The 20,524-nt window shown below is 37.3% G+C and overlaps 2 protein-coding genes and 1 long non-coding RNA gene across 5 annotated transcripts; 1 reads left to right on the forward strand and 2 right to left on the reverse strand.

Moving 5' to 3' along the window:
- Nucleotides 1-1,508: 1,508 nt before the first annotated feature.
- On the forward strand, nucleotides 1,509-11,654 carry LOC110872899 (inactive leucine-rich repeat receptor-like serine/threonine-protein kinase At1g60630). Its single transcript, XM_022121799.2, has 2 exons — nucleotides 1,509-3,606; nucleotides 10,850-11,654. Exons 1-2 carry the CDS (start codon nucleotides 2,280-2,282, stop codon nucleotides 11,497-11,499), a joined length of 1,977 nt encoding a protein of 658 aa, XP_021977491.1. The 5' UTR covers nucleotides 1,509-2,279; the 3' UTR covers nucleotides 11,500-11,654.
- Nucleotides 11,655-11,840: 186 nt separating this feature from the next.
- Nucleotides 11,841-16,249, reverse strand: LOC110872900. Of its 3 annotated transcripts, XM_022121801.2 has the most exons (9): nucleotides 16,004-16,249; nucleotides 15,462-15,809; nucleotides 15,280-15,379; nucleotides 14,613-14,669; nucleotides 13,811-13,931; nucleotides 13,198-13,280; nucleotides 12,968-13,029; nucleotides 12,288-12,369; nucleotides 11,841-12,213 (listed from the first exon to the last, which is right to left on the reverse strand). In XM_022121801.2, the coding sequence occupies exons 2-9, from the start codon at nucleotides 15,752-15,754 to the stop codon at nucleotides 12,151-12,153; spliced, it is 861 nt and encodes a 286-aa protein (XP_021977493.1). In that variant the 5' UTR covers nucleotides 15,755-15,809; nucleotides 16,004-16,249; the 3' UTR covers nucleotides 11,841-12,150. The 3 variants fall into 3 exon arrangements, with proteins under 3 accessions (XP_021977493.1, XP_021977492.1, XP_021977494.1); XM_022121800.2 differs by having other exon boundaries at nucleotides 15,462-16,249; XM_022121802.2 differs by lacking the exon at nucleotides 12,968-13,029 and having other exon boundaries at nucleotides 15,462-16,238.
- A 2,433-nt stretch (nucleotides 16,250-18,682) lies between these two features.
- LOC118481281 lies at nucleotides 18,683-19,442 on the reverse strand. Its single transcript, XR_004865222.1, has 2 exons — nucleotides 19,118-19,442; nucleotides 18,683-19,027 (listed from the first exon to the last, which is right to left on the reverse strand). It is a non-coding gene; the product is annotated as an uncharacterized LOC118481281 (long non-coding RNA).
- Between the last annotated feature and the right edge of the window lie 1,082 nt (nucleotides 19,443-20,524).

Below are 20,524 nucleotides of genomic sequence, written 5' to 3' on the forward strand. Positions count from 1 at the left end.
GATAAAGATACCTTCACTGGACAATGTAAACTTTCAAAGATATCCCTCATTATACGGTGTTTTTAATTAAGTTAGATGTTTAAATGAAAATGTCATAAAAAAAATCCATAAAGGACCTGATAGCACAAAAAGAACGTTTTGAATAAAACAGGTAAATATACCAAAACCTCAGGAACGATTTTAACAATTTACTCAAAATTTGACGTGATAAAGTTATTGATTAATTATGTTATGCAAAGAGCAAAAATATCAGTGATGAGCACTTGAGTCCTTATAGCGAAAGTTTTTAGGTTCGAATCCAACTTCCATTATTTTGTGTTATTCTTTTAACACTTTGAAGGCCATATGTAGGGATGACAAAAAAACCTGAGCCCGATGGGTATACTAGAAATCTAAAGCATTTGGGACGTGTATACCCGATACCCGACGGGTATGGGTATGGGAAAAAAATATTTTGTGGATATGGGACGGGTATGGGATTAGATGATACCCGACCCGATTACCCGAAACTATATACCCGTTTACCCGAATAATATACCCGAAAACTTTTAACTTTTGTTTTATATTTTCTTAACTATTGTTTTATAGTTTTTCATTCTAGTAGGTTCATTACTTAAAAAATAAACTTTTTTTTGTAATATGTATTTTGATGACATTAATTATATTTATATGCTACAAATACAAAAAAAATATGGATAGAACGTTGTCAGTCGTATGCCCAATAGGAGAGATATAACCAACGTTTTTGAACGTATTGCTTTGGAATGAGAAGAGAATTCCTCAGTTAAGAGTACTCGTGTGGAAAGCTTCCACTGGGTTAACCAAAACCAAATATATAAGTGTATAGGTCAAGCGGACAATATTAATTAATATGATATATCAGATATTAAACATCAAACTTAAAGAGTTCAATCAAATTATAAGTGTATAGGATTTATTAAAGGGCATTTCAATAAACTACTAGTTCCAAAAGAGAAGATACATGTCTACTTTGGGGAGATTTTAGGTACTTGTTTAGTCAAGTCAGCAACTATATTTGCTCCGACCATAACAACGATGCCAAACATGAGTCAAGGTATCTTGTAGTTTATTTATTATATTTGTTAACTTTTAGTATTTAGTTTAGTTATTAATTTACTATATTTTTCTTTGTACTACTTATTTATTATTTAATTAATCAATTTATTAATCTATTCAACTTGTTTAAATTGAAAACCGGTATCTTTTATTCAACTTGTTTAAATTGAAAACCGGTATCTTTTGGTACAATATATTTTCCATTTAATCAAATGACCTCTAGCTACAACTTCAAGTGCATTGGGTACAAGTCACAATTTTCACAAAGTAATTAATGACTCTTTTGCTAATATATTTTCCAAATTAAAATCAATGTCTATTTTGCAAATATATTGAACCAAACTCCACAAAGGAAAAGGATTCAAACTCAAAAGGACACTTGAGATGCTACCCAAGTATTTCATCAAACAAGTGAAGTGCATCATGAAGCTTAAGAAATTTCAAGTTCCATACAAACTACTCATTCAAGAATAAGGGGACAACAAATAGCAAGAACACATATCTAACATTTTGTTCAAGTGTTCAAGTGAGTGATTGGTGGGCATTTGCATTGGATCCCCTGTTTTCATCTCTTCCATATAAACCTATTTAGATTACTAATATTAGTTACTCCAAGATCTTAATTTCCCATTAATTAAAAGCCTCTACTGACACCAAGAAAGCAGTGGGGTTTACCTCTGCAAAATCACGTGTTCACTCACTTAACCATTTGTCCGTGACTCTACTAACCAACAACTTCAACAACCACACACTAATCTTTTTTGACTATTTGTCTGCATCATCAACCCTGCAACTTCACCAATAATTGGTCTCAACTTCATCCTTCCATGTTGTTGTTATCTTTCAAAGCTCAAAAAATGTTACTTTCACACTAAATCTCCAACACCCTTTTGATAAATTACAACTCTTCATTTGTTACCGAATCTTTCTTCCTTACTTCAACTAACTTCAAGATTACAAATCTTGAATTTCATCCAAGGGAGATATTCAAACTTTTCAAAGTATAAGCCTCCATACCCACTTTCAAGATTACAAATCTTGAAAAACCCATGTGAAATTTCATTTCAAGATTCATAAAAATGTCAAAAGTAACCATTTTTCTTCATCAAGATCACATTTTTACCATGAGAAACTCCAAACCCACTTTCATGATTACAAATCTTGAAAAACCCATGTGAAATTTCCTTTCAAGATTCACATAAATGTCAAAAGTCACCATTTTTCTTCATCAAGATTACATTTTTACCATGAGAAACTCCACACCCATTTTCTTACTACTTTCACTATTTTTCTTGTGTTTCCAATGTGTAATAAGTGGTGATAAAGAAGCACTTTTGAGTTTAAAACAATCCATTGATCCATCAAACACTTTACAATGGAAAGGAACTGATTTTTGCAAATGGGAAGGTGTTAAACAATGCTTGAAAAACAGAGTATCAAAACTTGTTCTTGAAAACAAGAACTTAACTGGCACAATAGATACAGAAATCATATCCCAATTGGATCAAATTCGAGTTTTGAGCTTCAAAAACAACTCAATTTCCGGCCAAATTCCCAATCTTTCTCACTTAACCAATCTTAAATCACTATTTCTTTCCCACAACAACTTTTCCGGCGAGTTTCCGGCGACTCTCACCACCCTCCACCGCCTCAAAACTATCGTTCTCTCCGGTAACAATCTTTCAGGCCCCATTCCTGTATCAATCCTAAATGTACAAAGACTATATGTTCTTTACTTAGATGGTAATAACTTCACCGGAAAAATCCCACCTTTTGATCAGTCTCGCCTGAGATACTTAAATCTTTCAAATAACCAACTTTCCGGCGACATTCCGGCCACCGGAACCTTGTCAAAGTTCAACTCAACCTCATTCTCCGGTAATGTTAACTTATGTAGCAATATATTAAAGATTCCATGTGGGACTTCTCCGGCGACTTCGGTATTTCCGGCACCGGCGACCACCGGAAAAAATCCCCGGCGTCATCGGGTAACCGAGATTATAACAATAATCGCGTTTATCGTTGGTGGGTTATCATTATTATGTGTTTTAATCACATTATTAATGTTGGTATTAAAAAAAGGAAAAAATAATTTGACGGTGGTCGCCGGCAGGAAAGGGACACCGGCGGCGGGTGGCGTCGGTGGTGGTGGTGGTGAGGGGTGTGCATGGGATGATGAGGGTGTTGGTGGTGGCGGGATGGGGAAGTTGGTGTTTTGCGGCGGCGGAGGTGCGGCGGAGATGAGTTACCGGTTGGAGGATTTGTTGAGGGCGTCGGCGGAGACGATGGGGAGAGGTACGGTGGGGAGTACGTATAAGGCGGTGATGGAGACCGGGTTTATTGTGACGGTGAAACGGTTGAAGGATGCCAGGTGGCTGAACGTGGAGGAGTTTTGTAGACACGTGGAGGTGATCGGGAGGTTGAGGCATAGGAATTTGGTGGCGTTACGGGCGTATTTTCAAGCTAGAGAGGAACGGTTGTTGGTGTTTGATTATTTTCCTAATGGCAGCCTGTTTTCTCTTATTCATGGTACGTACGTGTGTTAATGAGCTATCAATTTTTTTTTCCTTTTCATCTCGTACGAATAATAATTGAACATTTATATTTAGGGAAAATAACGAAATTAGACTTTGACTAGTCCATTTATTTTAATTATGTGACTCGTTTCGTTTTAAAAGGTTTCAGTCTTTTTTTTTATTTTCATCATGATTTTTAAATAGGTATAACTTTTTCATATAAAAATATTTTTTTAAAACAATAACACCAAATTAAAGATAATTAATCATCTTTTATTTGGTGTATTTAAAAAAAATATTACCCGTATGAAGAAGCTATATTCGTTTAAAAATCATGGTGGAAAATATATAAAAACGAAAATGTTGAAGCTCGTCTCTAGAGAAGGCTAAAATGGCTTAGAGCCGCTAGAACCTTTAGAATACACGTGGCGCAAAGTGGTTGGTTAATGTTAAAAGAATTTTCAAAGCCGTTACAGCAGCCTCGATATTGGTGAGAAGGCTTATGATGGGGTTTCAGCTGGGCTATTTTAGAAAAGTGGACCAGTCATAGGCTAATTTCGTTATTTTCCCTTAGGCCACCCGGGGCGGTGGCATATTTGCACGTTATGAAAAATGTTCCCGCATGGAAGAAGGGAACAAACCACAGCCACAGCATAAGATTCACGCGTGGACTTGAAATCCCGTTAAGATTTTGACGTGTTATGTTTTAATGGGTGTGAGGGAAATTGTTGGTTGGGAGGAATTGTTGGGTGTGGTGACGAGTGACGGGCATTTCCACTAAAAAAGTTTGAGAGTGGTGGAATAAACCTCGATAACGTGATGGAACTTGATTGGAAGTTGTGAGTGATAAATTGGTGGTGAGTGATAAACACCCCTACCCCCTTAGGGTAAAAGGGGTGCACCTCTCATGGGATTGGGGGAAATTTCCACCCACCAATCATAATGTGTCACGTCATTTCCACTCTCATTTATGACTCTTAGGGTGATCGGGGCGTAGTCGGTGACCCCATGCGGGGACCTCATCCACCGAAGAGTGGTGGTGCCGCCAATCAATCGGTGACCAACATAGGGGACCAAAATCGGTGGGGATTCACCGAAGAGAGGGAGGAGAGAGGGAAGGGTTGGACCAATGAGAAATTTCCTTTTTTTTTAATAAAAAACCAAGTCACCTAAGAGGGGAGTGCCGCCATCAATTTAGGGTGTTAGGGGAGTTTAAGAGGAGAGTTGACGTGGCACACGAGGATTGGTTATGCGTAAGAGAGGGGACTCCCCTCTTAGGGGAGTGCCCCTTACACCCTTACCCAAAAAAACATAAGGGGTGGTTTCCCCTCATGCCATAGGGGTAAACTAATTTTTTTTTCTTTTTTAAACTACCTAATTAATAATGAAATATAATTTTAACAAAATAAAAGTATATTAATTTAAAGAAAACATTACATTAAAATAAACTAACTAAAATTACGTTAACTAAATTTAAAAAAAAACATTACATAAAATTAAACCTATTAAAAAATAAAACCATAAAAAAAAATTTAGAAACTACATGGCCAATTATATTTTTTTGCGATCTCGCGTTTTCAGGCTAGTGTGATTTCCAACATCTCCGGTAGAACATTGTCGTGTGGCCTGTTAAACGTCTTCAGATCCTTATCAAACCTAATCAATCTCAACGTCTCTTGATGTTCATCCGCCAACTCGATATATTTTTCCTCTCGTTTCTTTTTAATTTCAACCAACTCTTGTTTCATAAATTTGTATTCTTGGAGCTTGTCGGACATACCAACTGACCTTTCGCTTGACGTTGCGGGTCCTTTATCTTTTTTCTTTTTCTTTTTTTGCCTTGTTGGGGAGGGGTCTACGTTTATGTCGGGTATATCACTAGGGTAGTTACCCGAATCCGATGACTTTCTTTTTTGCCCTGAACTACCACTATCCTCACCCACCAATGGTACTGGGGCCCATTTATCATGCTTTTTAACCACCTCCTACGCCTCAATATGAGGAAAGCCACCCGAATGTTGTTTTTGGTAATCTTTTAACGTTTGTTTCATAACACGCGCATCGTCACTCCCGCTAGGACGTAAACAATCCTATAATAAAAATATAAATTATACTAATGTAAAAAATAAGAATATATTAGGGTAAAAAATAAAAAGTTTGTGAACGTAAAAAAATTATACCACTTGATGCCAAAAACCGTTGAATAAGTTCAACTTTGCTTGCATAGCTTTCCATTTCAGACGAACTTGATGAACGGTCCGTGAACTTCCTCCAACGGTTGCATTGTAGTGTGCGAGAACTTTCCTCCAAAAACCTTCCGATTTTTGGGCATTTCCTTTTTTCTTGTTAAGACTACAATGCACATATGCCATCGCTAACGCCTCTTCTTGTTTCTTCGTCCATATTTGCAGATCCGCCATACCCTCTTTTCCTTTCCCTTCATGTTCGGCTTCTTCTTCAACTTCAAGATCTTCCTTTTCATCGGCTTCTTCATCTTCATCTAAGTTTTGAGTCTCAGGTACAAATTCTTCATCTTCGTTGTCATCGTATATGGGAAACATGTGTTCAACATTATCTCTTGGAGATTGAGTCGGTGAATGTCACACCCCAACCAATGGCGGAAACATCGGGGCGCGGCACTAAGCGTTCAAATTGCTCAAAAGATTCCACAACACTAATAATTTCAATATAATTTAAATCAAGTTTCATAGCATTGTCTAAACATCCAACAAAGTTTCACAACCACAAAATATCGATTACACATCATCCAAATATTGTTCAAGATAGTCATTTAACTAGGTGAGTTTCTAAGCATCATCCTAGCTTGATTCTTGTTCCAGCTACTATCAACCTGCAACATGTATAAAATACTATTAACAAAAATGTTGGCGAGTATACAAGTTTGAGTACGTAATAGCATAATAGTTTAAACGTTCCAAAACTCGTATTCGTCATGTAAACACGTAAAAAGTTTCACCATGCTAGTTTACGCAGTCCAAGTGATAGCCCAAGTTTCCAATGCGTTAAGTGCCTTTCCCAAATACTAACAGGAGGTTAAATGTCTCCTCCAAACAATACCCCAAAGACTAACGGGGAGGTGCCTTACCCCTATAGCGCTACCATTGTTAAGGCGAACTACACACAAGGATTAAACGTTCACATAGCATAAAAGTCTCAAGAATCACAAGTTTCAAGTTTCACGTTCACAGCGGATAGAGTATGTTTTCAAATAAGTTTCAAGTGTCAAATGTCATGTTTATAGAATACATGTTGCATCCCAAAAGTGTTTAAAACAAAAAGGGATCGAGTATACTCACAGTGGGTGCTAAGTATCAACACCGACTATTTGGATCGAAGGGAGCGCGGGAGTTAGCCTGATTATAGTATGACAGTGTAAGTGTTGAACAAAATGTCAAATCGTGCGAACATCGAATAAAAGTGTCTGACGGGTTTTCTGTTCGGATGGTCATCCGGACGGATGGGCATCCGGTCGGATGACCATTCGATCGGACGGCTGTCAGGACAGATGATCAGTAGTGTGTTGCAAAAATGTTTCAAACTTTTGAAGTTTTCGTTGTAGTATATGATCAAGTCATTCGATTGGATGGTTATCCGGTCGGATGACCGTTCGATCGGATGACTGTTCGAGTGAAAGTTTGATAGTTAAAAGTTCTGATTCAAAATAGTTTAAGTGTTGAAGTCTTACAGAGAGAAGGCACTTGGTCGGATGATCATTCGATCGATGATCGTCCGATCGGATGATCATTCATTCGACTGCTATGATCTTGTTCCTTTGAAACCTTTGTAAAATCTCTAAGTTCGAGTTTAACGGAGACGACGTGGTAACGTATTAAGACAACGGAAAACCCACCAAGGTTCAGCTTGTCTGATCGGATGGGAATCACCCCGTTCGATCAGGGCAACTGTTCTTGACGGAATTTCATGTCTGGCCTGTAGATTGGTCATCTCTCCGGTGATAATCCGTTTTCAAGCCGACTCCAGACTAAAGACCAAGTCTACAGCCTGTTTGGATCTAGATTTCACGGAGTTGAGTAAAAAGTTAGGAAAGTTTGAAGAAAAGTTGTTATTAGTTGAAAATGTTTAAATCTTTGCAAAGATTTGTGTAAAAATGTGTAGAAATTCCTTAGATTTGCACCATTCCCTATTCCCTATATGATAACGTCATTCAACCAGTGACATAAGCACACAGTGATGATGTCACCTTCGAAGGTCCAAATCAGAAGATTTTATTTTATGGTGGAAACAAATGATTTTGATGAAGAATCTAGTGAGAAAGTGTGTAAAGATGAAAGTTGTACAAGAATTACGAAGAAAACTTACAAGAATCACGTGAAATCGAAGGAAAAGTGCCTTAAAACGAGTTGGAAGCTTCTGGGTCGGAGGAGGCTGTCACATCAGTGAATAGTGATGTGACAGTGGGTATTTATAGGTAACAGAGAGGATAAGGCGGTGGGATGGCATGGATCAGATGGTTATTCGATCGAATGGCCATCCGATTGGATGTCCATCCGGACAGCCAATCCTTGTTTGCTAGATTCCAGGTTTCGATTCGATTTGCGAGCTAGATTAAGCGTTGCGTTACGTATTATTGTGTAATATCATCACATGATAAGATTTTATTTTATTACTAAAACAAAAGTTTCCGTGTTTCAAGTCTACATAAGCTACCTAGTAAGTGTCAAGTTTCAAGTTTTTGTTTATCAAAGTATCAAAGTTTCTCGTTCCATAAGTATCGAGAGCCTCGTTCAATAAGTATCAAGAATCAAGTATCAAGTATCTAGTATCAAGTATCAAGTATCTAGTATCAAGTATCAAGTTTCACCAAGAATCAAGTTTCATAGTGTTTAATAAGTATCGAGCATCAAGAGTCAAGTTTCAAAGCATCAAGTGTCTAGATTCAAAGTTTAACAAGATTCAAGTATCACAAGAGTCAAGTATCACGAAGTCTCACATAGTTTAACATAGTGTAGGGACTATTCTTGCCAAAAGATAGAAGTTTAGCGACGCAGGGCGTTACAGTGGACTCCGATAAGCAAACGGTCAAAAACGTTTTGGGCTTCCGTAGGATACTAGTACACATCCGGTGCAACCATCGTGGGACCTTGTGGTAATGAAAAACATTGTGGTGGATAGTTGGGATGAGGTTGGGTGTTGTAAAAACCCGTTTGTGAAAAAATTGTGGTGGAAAGTTGGGTTGATACACACTCGATCCGCCTCATCTACTTTGCGAGCCGCGCCCCCTCGCATTCGAACTAGAACCTGAAACTTTTTTCTTGCCATCGCCCTTGTTTTGTCCATCCATAGTATGCTTGAGAGTTTGTAAATTGGGTGAAAATGGAATTTTAAAATGGTATTTATAAAGGAATTTAATTGTTTTTTATATAAAACGGTCATATAGCCGTTGGTTTCCCCAACGTTCATGCCCAACGGTCAATTTCAGCCTTCCCCGCGTGCGGTAATAAGTCCTCGCTTCAAGCCCTCCCCGCGCGGCATTAACTGTTGGTGGCGGTCTTCCCCTTGCGGCAAAGGGGTTCACCGCTCCCCTTGTCGCTTCCACCCCGTTCACCCTTATATTTATCTTTAAAGTAGGTTACTATCTCTCACATCCTATCCTATACTATCCTATACTTTGTAAAAAGAAAAAAGTTATCTTCGTAGTGTTATCTCATTGCTTAGAAGGTATCTCATTGCTTAGAAGGGGATGGTTTGGCAATATTATATTGAAGCATTGGGAGACCAAATTAAGAGATACCCTTTGAATCACGCTTCATATTTTTATAAATTATTCATTCAGAGATTGTATGAATCATTAAAAGGTGTCTTTTAAGTGAATCAAACTAACTCTTCCTCTAATCTGACTGATTCAGAGGTAACCTCTTAATGCCACCATAACACATTATTTTCGGTTTTTGAGTGTTTGATTTTAGATTTTGGTTTTGTTGGTTTGATTTCCATATTTAGGGTTCCCGGATCCCATTTGTATTTTTTTTGGTAAAGGGTTACCCCGGTGATTTTATATATTCACAATCAAAAAGACCATGTAGCATGGAAACGTTCCACACTAGATCATAATTGGGACAATCCCCAATTGTGTAAACCAAAACGACAACAAACAAACTCGACCACCTAGCCTACCAACTAGGAAACAACCAAACTCACTAACTTGTATTAGGATTCACATTTTGTAAATGTTTGTTTTTAGTGTGGTATTGTTAAGTAAAAATGACCAAATTTGGTTCTACAAGATAAAACATTTCTTAAGTATAGACCAAATTTGATTTTTAAGAAATCTTGGGTTTTTTCCTATGATACTGTATTAATTGCCTATTGTAGTTGAATCACTTTTAGAATAAGAAATACTTATAATTTGGTTCTACAACATAAAACATTCATGTAATGTACACTATTTAAAATAAGAAATACTTATAATTTGGTTCTACAACATAAAACATTCATGTAATGTACACTATTTAAAATAAGAAATACTTATAATTGGGTTCTACAACATAAAACATTTGTGTATTGTAGCCTATTTTATGCAAATTATTTATCTATATTTAAGTCTATCAAAAAGCAATCAAACATAATGAGTTACAAGAAGTCATATTTCAATAAGTTGAATTTTTATTACTTTGTAACCATCTTTTTACTCTAAAATATTAATATATTTCACATATATTACCAATAAGCAACCCATTTTGTTAGATTTAATGTGAAACTTATATTTATCATGTTCGTATATTATATATATACAATTGAGGTATGTTCTTAGGATATGTTCTTAGGAACAGTACCTCTTTTCTTTTTTTTTTTTCTTTTTTTTGCTTTTGTTTTGTAGTGAAAGTCTTTTTGCCTTTTATTTTTTGAAGTTAAGGTGGTTTGCATTTTAAGTCCCTTGAGTTTGTATGTTTTACTTTCAGGTGTTAAGTTTTGTATTTATGTTAAAGATTCCTTGGTATAAATTCTAGTTTGTCTTCATTTTGTGTCACCTCATGTTATAAGTTTGTCTTTATCTTTTCCTACGTTCGGCGACATAAATTCACATTTTTGTTTTACGATTTCTACCCTACGTTTTATGTCACATGACTGTATAGATTCACGTTTTTTACGAGTTTCTCTAGGTTTGGCGGTCGTTTGCTTACTACTTAGCACGGTTTTACTACGTACGCGCCCGCAACGCGGGGCTTGAAAACTAGTTAACTACATTTAACACCAATTCATTTTTGCTTGTGCAGGATCCAAAACATCATCTGGTGGCAAACCTCTTCACTGGACTTCTTGCCTGAAAATCGCGGAAGATCTGGCTACCGGACTCCTCCACATCCACGAAACTCCCGGCGGCCTTACCCACGGCAACATAAAATCGTCCAACGTTCTCCTGGGCTCCGACTTTGAATCCTGCTTCACCGACTACGGCCTCATTTCATTAAAAAACCCCAACTCTATCGACGATTCAAGTGCAGCATCCCTCTTCTACCGTGCCCCAGAATGTCGCGACTTCAAAAACCCACCCTCCCAACAAGCGGACGTCTACAGCTTCGGTGTTCTTCTCTTGGAGCTCCTAACCGGGAAGGCTCCATACCAAGACCTGGTTGCAGAACATGGCTCAGACCTCCCTTCATGGGTCAAGTCCATAAGGCATAAAGAAATCGAGTCCAGTGGTGAACCCATGTCTTCTGGCAAACTTGAAGCACTTTTGAACATTGCAATGGCTTGTGTCTTGGTGGCACCAGAGAACCGGCCGGTGATGAAAGAAGTGTTGAGCATGATTAAAGAAACGAGAATGGAACCGGCTCATGTTTCTTTTAATAGCAGTGATCATTCACCTGGAAGATGGTCCGATACGGTTCAAAGCTTGCCAAGAGATGACCAACTAAGCATATGATTGAAAATGTTAGTTAAACTAACTTTGTAAGGGTCAAGATCTACCTTATGGTGTGTACTAAGTTCACAAACAATAAATGTCAAAGGTAGAGGTGTGATTTATGGGATAGTTTATGTATTTTTAATAAATAGTTTTATAATCATTTTTAATACATACATTGAAAGGGTAATATTTCATAATTCAAAAAAAATGGACAATCAACCAGTGGGACCGCATGTGGCATTAAAATGGTAAAAGCGTAAAGTTAAAAACCAGTAGAAGCTGGATTGAACATGACCCGTTTCGAATAGTATTTATAATTGACCCCAGCCCTCCTTAACCGCATGTTTGGCCACCTCGAGTCAAAGGGTAAAATGGTCGAACACCAATAACAGTGGATACATGGTTCTCCAATGGCTACACTCGATTTAAACGGCAAGCTAAAACATTTTTAGCTTTTAGAAAATGATGTTCTACAAACTTTCTTATTGTGGGTTTGGATTAAAATAGGCAATCAATACAGTTTCATAGACAAAAAACCCAAGATTTCTTATAGCGTTTTCTTCTTGATGAGTAAAGTCAGGGGTGAAAACTTGTTGAAGGTTGGCTTTATAGCGGATTCAATTCTGTACGTGGAGAAAACTATAAACCGACGGAAGTTGAAACCATCCGTCACCAACATCCTGGTTCTTGTTTCATATTCATCCCACCTGATGAGGCGAACATCGTTGTTGTCTGCCAGTTTGTCAAACAAAAACGATCATTATTTCACTATAGATGCAAAGATATGAGCTTGAAAAGATAGTTACCTGGCTTTTAAGGGAGAGAATGCTATTAACAAGATCCTCGTTTAATGTTACAGGCAGTGGCGGCCCAGGCATGCATCTCATGCTGCAAGAAAGTGGAAATCTTATCATCCATTAGCAGAAAACGAGCATCAGTATTTTTTTTTAACGGCCAACGAAATAAAAACCCGGCTACCCAGTGTAACCCAATGGCAAAAGAGGACCCCATACGCGAGCGCGAACACGCCGCCCGAAGACCCACTACGGTAAAACCCGGTTGGGATCGGATTCGAACTTGAGACCTATGGCCTCAAACCCAAATCTTCGTTTCCCCTCCAATGCTAATTGAGCTATAGCTCACTGGCAGCATCAGTATTAACTGACCCATTTACTTATCTCTAACGGGTCAAAAGGGTAAAATTTTGAAAGAATAATAGTTAGAAACAAACGGGTCAAATAAGTCGAACGGGCGCAAAGCCATCCAAAGTATATTTCTAATGCATTCCACGTCCTAATCACTTTATTCAGAAATTAGTCATATATAAGATCCTACTGCTTTAAAAAAATAATAAAAAAATAAGTGTTTTGAATTAACGTGAACCACTTGGACTACTAAAATACCTGTTTTGACACAAACCCGATTTGAGTGACCTGTTAGTCTGTTACACAACTAAATAATACATATTTATGAATATATTACATACTCGTTTAAGATGGCAGTTATATTGTTCTTCATCTCGCTAAAGAGGTCAACATTGTCCTGCAGCTGTTGATTGATGTTGTAAAGCATCAGCTAAAGATTACTCAACCATACAAAATTCAAAACCGCAATCTGAGTTTTCATTCTTTTTATGTTGAAAATACTCAAGCGCACACATCATCTGGCCGTTCTAACGGCCACACTCAGGAAGCAGTGGAACAATCAATTACTTACCCGTAGTGCACACATATTAGTTGAGATCTGACCAAGAACTTGGCTGTTTTGTTCCAATAGATGTCTTATCGAGCCTTGTAATGCTGCTTCAACGAATACAATAAATAAGTTGAGTCAATAAAGCCATCAAGAACTTCAATGAATTCAAGTAGAGTAAAATGCCATTTTTGTCCCTGAGGTTTGGCTAGTTTTGTGACTTTCGTCCAAAGGTTTGTTTTTCCGCATCTGGATATTAAAAGGTTTGAAATCTTGCCATCTTCATCCGACTCGTTAACTCCATCCATTTTTTATCCGTTAAGTCAGGAGTATTTCCGTCTTTTTTGTTAACTTAAAGAGCAATTTGGTCTTTTTTAGGGGTATTCGATCTTTTTACACAAAGTGAAAAGACCGAATTGCCTTCAAGTTAACAATAAAGACGGAGATACCCCTGACTTAACGGAGAAAAATAGATGGAGTTAATGAACCATATTAAGACGGCAAGATTTCAAACCTTTTGGATCCAGACGCGAAAAAACAAACCTTTGGAGGAAAATCGCAGAACTGACCAAACCTCAGGGACGAAAATGGCATTTTACTCCTGCCTTTATTATCAATGATGGGAATAAACACTGACCTTCAACATGAATACCATCACCCTGAGCTGGCGCCCAATTCATTGAAAGTGAAAATGGAGCCACGTTAATTGTTGAATACGAATGTACACTTGGCTTTAAGGATGATTCCATCAGTTTATCCTGAATATATATGACATGTTGAATGATGAGTGTTGCACTAGTAATAGATAGCTAACATAGAGAGAAAGAGTATTTGATCACAATGTAAACGGAGTATTAGACCTTAGTTCTTACAAGCAAGTTGTTAATTATTATCTTGAGATCTTGAAAAATTCATCTCATGTAAGTGTGGCCGAGTACCTGACCATATCAAAGCCCTCATTATCCTATAAGCGTTACGTGTTTCTATTGTTGTGTAAATAAACCATACAAATCCCAGGTTACACCATTATTCTAATTCAAGCTACATACGAGATGATTTCCCGATATACACATTTGGACATGCCTATAGCCTTTTACTAATTTAATTACTAGATTAGGGTTTTCTATTCAGAAAGGGATGGCGGCGCAGTTTGTTGCTCGTCTACCTGCTATCCTTATGTAATTTGCCCTGATGATTGGAATGAAAATGCCTTTATTTAAAAAAAAATAAAAAAAAAAACCATAATTCCATAAATAACTTTCAAGTATAGTTTTTAATCATTAGAACCCGTTAGGAAAACTCACAACCCCACAGATACCCTGCTAACCAGTAGGACCAGGTAAAGCGCAACTTACGCCTCGCACGTGGCCTTCAAGAAATTAAAGGCTTTCAAGTTTCAAGCATAGTTATTTCAAATAAATTTCAACAGTCGTTCGTACCTTCTTGTCTTTTGTCTTCTTCCACAAATTCAGTTCCTCTTGTTTCCTTCGTTTTCTCTGCCAAATATCTCATCTTAGTAAAAAATCAAGAAAGGAGCTTTAAAATGTTCATAACGCATAACTTAAACGTAGTGTAATTTTGCAGCTCGTGATAAGAAACCACAGGTTACAATAAATAAACCAAACTGAAGGATACGAATTAAACATACATGTACGCAAATCACAAACATTTTAGTATGAGTTAGTTATTGTTTTCGTCCCTGTGGTTTGTCAAAAATCACTATTTCAGTCCATTAGTTTAAAAATTGCGATTTCAGTCCCTGTTGTTTCACTTTCGTAACCATTTTAGTCCCTGTGGTTTCACTTTCGTAACTATTTCAATCCATTTATTCTGTAAGTACAGGGACTGAAATGGTTACGAGGTGGACTGAAATGGTTACGAAAGTGAAACCACAGAGACTGAAATCGCAATTTTTAAACTAATGGACTGAAATAGTGATTTTTGACAAACCACAGGGACGAAAACAGTAATTAACTCTTTTAGTATATTCTGTAACTTGGGGTTTGATGTAGACGAACTAAAAATGATTGGGAACTAAAGATATAGCGTTTTAACTTTCAAATTTCAATCAAAGAAAAGAAATTGCGAAAAAGGTGAGACGCTCACCCCCATCCACCTACACCTCAGCGCAACATCGCGTACTGTCTTATTACGCAATGTGGCAGCGATCTTGACATATCTTATGATACCAGGTTCATCAGCATATCTAAAACGTTATTGTATCATGTCAAAGTCATGTAAATCAAGAATCATCATATTGTTTATATGGCTAAAAAACTTAAACTTACTTGGGAAGTGCTTCCTCTAACTTATACTGTTCCTCAACCGACCACTCGACCACCAAGCTAGTCCGCTGCTTCAAATCCGTCACCGAATCACACGAATTCCCAACTCCCGTAAACGACGACCCACCATTTACAATACCCGAATTCCCCGAAAAACTCAAGCTACCAGTGCTATTCATCCGATGCAAACCCCCCATCACAATCATCTCAGATTTGTTCTCTCTAGGGCTAGATTGAAAACATATCCCTTGTGAATTCACACCAAAACCTTGTTCTCCATAAAACCCCATATCCATCACACAATCCACAATAACAAATACCCAAATTTCAAAACCCTAGATTCTCAAATACCTAGCCCCAAAGATTGATAAAAATCAAAACTTGATATCATTTACACTAACAAACCCTAGATTCTCAAATACCCAGATGGAAACAACCCCAAATATTGATAAAAATCGGTAACCCAGATGACAGATCGATCCGATTTTACACGAAATCGAATAATAAGTCTTGATGAACATAAAAGGGGGATAAATTTTTCTTACTATATGTGGATTTTAGGAAGCAAGAAGCTGTAGAAGATTGAATGGTGCTCCACTTGTGATTGGTTAATCATTTTGCTGCTGTGGTTCGTTTCAGGACAATAACATTCGGTTCTTGACTTTCTCTCTCTATACTTATTGGTGGTGAAGGAATTTGGAATTAGATCGTGGGATTCAGCAAAAAGTGCGAATCATATAAGCATTTGATGCCTGTTGCTGTCACCATTCCACCAACGATAGTGAAACTATATTCTAACAAAGATTTTTATAAAAGAATTTGGTAGCATTCTATTTTAAATGTTTTTGTTTTTTGTGTTTTTGACCTAATTTGTAAAAGTACCTAATATTTAAACTTTTCGAAAATGTTTAGTTTGATGAATAGTGTTATAGTTTATGAACTTTTTGTTCTAGTCTTGTATGTTATGATTAATCGATACTGTATGGTGATAGAACCTTTGTGATTATAAAAAATCATAAAAAGCTAAGTCAGTTTTTGAAATGTGATACACTTTTATAGTAACTAGATGGAAGCACCTCCGCGTTGTGGCGGGGTACAACCGTACCAACAACATTAATAACACACCATCGTCAACGACAAGCAACAATGAAAAAGAAGACGTAAAAACGTTAGACCACGTACGTCCGTAACGTGTAGAAAATGATGCATTAATAAAAATTGTTACACTATAATCATGCACGTATCTTAAGTATAAGAGAAGTTACAACCATTTTAAGAAAAGTTAGAAACATTTTGTAATAGATTTTGTTAGTACATATATGATTATATACTAAGCCCCCTGGTTGCGGGGGGAACATAAACCGTGCCAAGTTAACCCAAATCTATACTACCATCAACGACCACCAACACCGGAAAAACTTGTAAACAAAAAAAAATAAAAATGTATAAAGTTACATTGGGCGAAACGTAGACGTAAAATCATTGAACCACACACACCCATTGCGGCGTGTTAATAGGAAGAAATTAGACCGAAACGTAAAACGTAAAAAAGAATAACTAAATCGATATATGACCTGCGAGTTGCGACGAAGCTATCATATAAGAAAAATAGACGTAAAAACATTGAACCACATACGCACATTACGTCGTGTATGGACACAAATAAAATTTAAAAAAAATAAATTAATGTGTATTACAAAAATAAATACATGATTTAAGTAAGTAATAAAACTAAAACAAAGAAATCATAAAATAAATAATAATAAAAATAATAATAATAATAATAATAATAAAAAATATAATGTACCACGGACCTACAACCAAACTTTTTTGAAAAACTCATAAAACATAAGTTACAATACATTTATGCTCCCGCTAATTGATAATAGAGTAAACTTCCGTTTTGCTCCCTGTGGTTTGGTCACATTAACGGTTTTGCCCCAAACCTTTAAGAATAGCTATTTTACTCCCTGATGTTTTGGTTTTGTTGGCAGTTTGCTCCTTGCGGGGAGCAAAATGGAAACACAAACAATTTGGATGGAGTTAGAGGCGGGGAGCAAACTGGCAAAAAAACTGAAACAACAGGGAGCAAAATGACTATTTTTAAAAGTTTAGAGCAAAACTGTTAAAATGACCAAACCACAGGGAGTAAAATGGAAATTTACTCTTGATAATATGAAAATGTTAGAAATAAAGCATTGATGTAGTTGGGATTTACGCTACTAATGTGATTTGTATCCATTTTACATCATGCATGGCCAGGGGCGAAGGTTTGTTGGTGTCCGGGGGTGCACCCGCCCACCCTAATATTTCAGTTAGAAGTGTATAGGTTTCGGTTTTTCGTCCGAAAATTTAAAAATTACATAGGATCTCCTCCTCTCAATTATTTTTCCTAAATATTTATACAATATATAAATTAAAGTAAGGTTTGTTACCACTTTGTATATAAGTGATAGGTAGTTTTGTAAATATATTTTAACTCTTATTTGTTTAACCCTAGGTTACCCAGCACACAACAAACTTAATCACAAATTTTTATGTCTAAGAACGGGTCCTTTGAATGAATGATTTTTTTTTTAGTTTTATTTGGAACTATTATTATTTGACTTGACCCGAATCGATAATCGACCCGACCCGAAACATAACGATAGGAAAAAAAAAGTTTGGGTCCATCACTTTACGCCCCTCGAAACTTTTGGTCAAGCTCCGCCACTGTGCATGGCAATCATTTTGTGAAACGTCATCCAATTGTGAGGCCGGAGGGTGTGGGGGTGTCATCCCCGCCAACTTATCATCTATAGCGCCCCGGGGCGCAATACCTCCACACCCTCGGATTTCAAGCGGGGTGCTGTAGGAGGGGCTCCATCATGGTAACGAGGGAGAAGGGCTTTATCAGGTGGGGCCCACTTGATTTAAACCAATGAAATCTTCTTTTTTTTTTGAGTAAAATGCACGGATAGTCCCTGTGGTTTTGTTAAATAACACCTATAGTCCCAAACTTTTGAAAATTACACCGGTGGTCCCTATGGTTTGACAGTTTGTTACTCGGATAGTCCCTGGAGTGATGCCCGTTAGTTTTCTCCGTTAACTCCATGTAAAATGACCAACATGCCCTTAGTACTAAAAAAATAATTCCCACTAGTTTGTTCCTACAAGCCACTCTCAAGAGTAAAGCTACATCATCAATTTAAATCATAAATTTACGAACACAATGCATCAATTACTGATTTCATAATCAAATTTGGAATTCACATTGATCCATATTTAATTTTAGTAACAACACATCTTATAATTAACAGATCAAATTTCAAATCACAACAAAACAACACTAGTAGAAAGTACTTCTTAGTACACTTCGAATCAACAGTCCACAACTCAGTAAGCTTATCAGGATTGATGATAGATCCGATTTTTTCAATGCTCATGTAAGTAGAGAATAGATCTTTTTCAGATCCGATATCTTCGAAGCTCCCTCCCTCCACCGCCGCCGTGAACCCACCATTCGACCACCACAACCACCGTCTTCACTCGACCACCACGACCACCGTATCAAAACCCCAAATGCAAACCTATATCAAAGTAATTCCGATCAAACCCATATCAAAGTAATTCCGATCGTTGTAATTCCAAATCAAAGTATCAAAACCCCAAATTCAAACCTAAAATTGAAGCCCTAAAACCCATATTCAAATCTAGTGATAATTAAAGTTTGAAGAACAACGGCACTGAGAATGGTGATGGTGATATGTCATATAATGTTCATGATAGTGGCTCCTGTTATTCCGCATATGCAGGGCACCATTTCAAAGGTCTTTGTCAGATGGCAGGATTCTCCATGATGCCAGCTCAGATAGCATGCATATCCTAAAGAATATGGGGGTGGGTGGTGGTGTAGGGTGGGTGGTGGTGGCATGCGGTGGTACTGGTGGTGGTTTTCCTTGAGAAAGAGAGAGCGCAGAGAGAGGAAGAGTGGTGACAGTGAGTGTGTGTTTATATACGTGTGATTTTTTTATATTTTAATAAAGCAAGGGGTAAATAAGTAATTTTAGATGGACTTAACTGAGAAAACTAACCCTCATCCACTCTAGGGACTATCCGAGTAACAAACTGTCAAACCACAGGGACCACCGGTGTAATTTTCAAAAGTTGGGGACTATAGGTGTTATTTTATAAAACCACAGGGACTATCCGTGCATTTTACTCTTTTTTTTAATTTTGTTTAATAGGGGGCTCCATCCACACCATGCAAATTAAAGGGGGCTCCATGGCTGAGGTGGATCCTAGGTGGCGCTGACGTGGCCTAATAAAGGCCCTAGGGGGCTCCAACCACACCCTCCTGCCTGAGCGATACTATCCTTGTAACTCACATTTTTCATCGGGTATGACGAATACAATGTACGATTTGTTGATTTATTCAATGCATAGGCGGAATCACATACCATATTGTGATTTAGAGCCTTTAAATACCCTTCATTCATTGTTCCATTCGCCTATAAATTCTTTCCAATAGTAGTTGTAGGTTTGAGAAAGTATCAATAGTAGTGATTAAAACAGTGGCGGATCTAGAAAATCTTTATAGGGGCAACGTTTCATATAAAAAGGGGTAACAATATCCAAAAATCATCAAATTTTTCCAAACTTTACACTACCGCCGGAGCGTAAAGGGGTAGCGGGGGGCTACCCCTAGTAACATGCTAGATCCGCCCCTTGATTAAAAAATAGTGTGCAAATAAGTGACGCATCTGAATATAGCTTAGTTATCAAAAACACACTTTATTTGGCAAATAAATACATCCTTATTTTTATAATCAGATTATTACTTACCAAGAAGTATGTTATAAGTCAACAGCAATATACCGTGTGAAGAAATCTGGATATGTATGTGGCTATTTGTACATTGGCATTAGTCTAAGCTTAGAGATGGCAAAACGTGTGGGGTAGGTAATGGGTCAAAACGGGTGGTGAGGTGGGTTGACCAAACAGTATATACATACTACAGTTCTCTCTTATTGTGCATCTGATGGGTTTATTATCTTGCCTGATTCTAACCACAGTTCTCCTTATTG

This window comes from Helianthus annuus, chromosome 8 (assembly GCF_002127325.2).
Source record: "Helianthus annuus cultivar XRQ/B chromosome 8, HanXRQr2.0-SUNRISE, whole genome shotgun sequence".
NCBI lineage: Eukaryota > Viridiplantae > Streptophyta > Magnoliopsida > Asterales > Asteraceae > Helianthus > Helianthus annuus.

Excerpts from the sequence above, each read along its gene's own strand:
- LOC110872899 (XM_022121799.2), top strand. The coding sequence starts at position 2,280 with ATGTCAAAAGTCACCATTTTTCTTCATCAAGATTACATTTTTACCATG. Across the intron at positions 3,607-10,849 it reads CCTGTTTTCTCTTATTCATG|GATCCAAAACATCATCTGGT; the intron begins GTACGTACGTGT and ends TTGCTTGTGCAG.
- LOC110872900 (XM_022121801.2), bottom strand. The coding sequence starts at position 15,754 with ATGGATATGGGGTTTTATGGAGAACAAGGTTTTGGTGTGAATTCACAA. Across the intron at positions 15,380-15,461 it reads TTAGAGGAAGCACTTCCCAA|ATATGCTGATGAACCTGGTA; the intron begins GTAAGTTTAAGT and ends ATAACGTTTTAG. Across the intron at positions 13,281-13,810 it reads TGATGGTATTCATGTTGAAG|CATTACAAGGCTCGATAAGA; the intron begins GTCAGTGTTTAT and ends TCGTTGAAGCAG.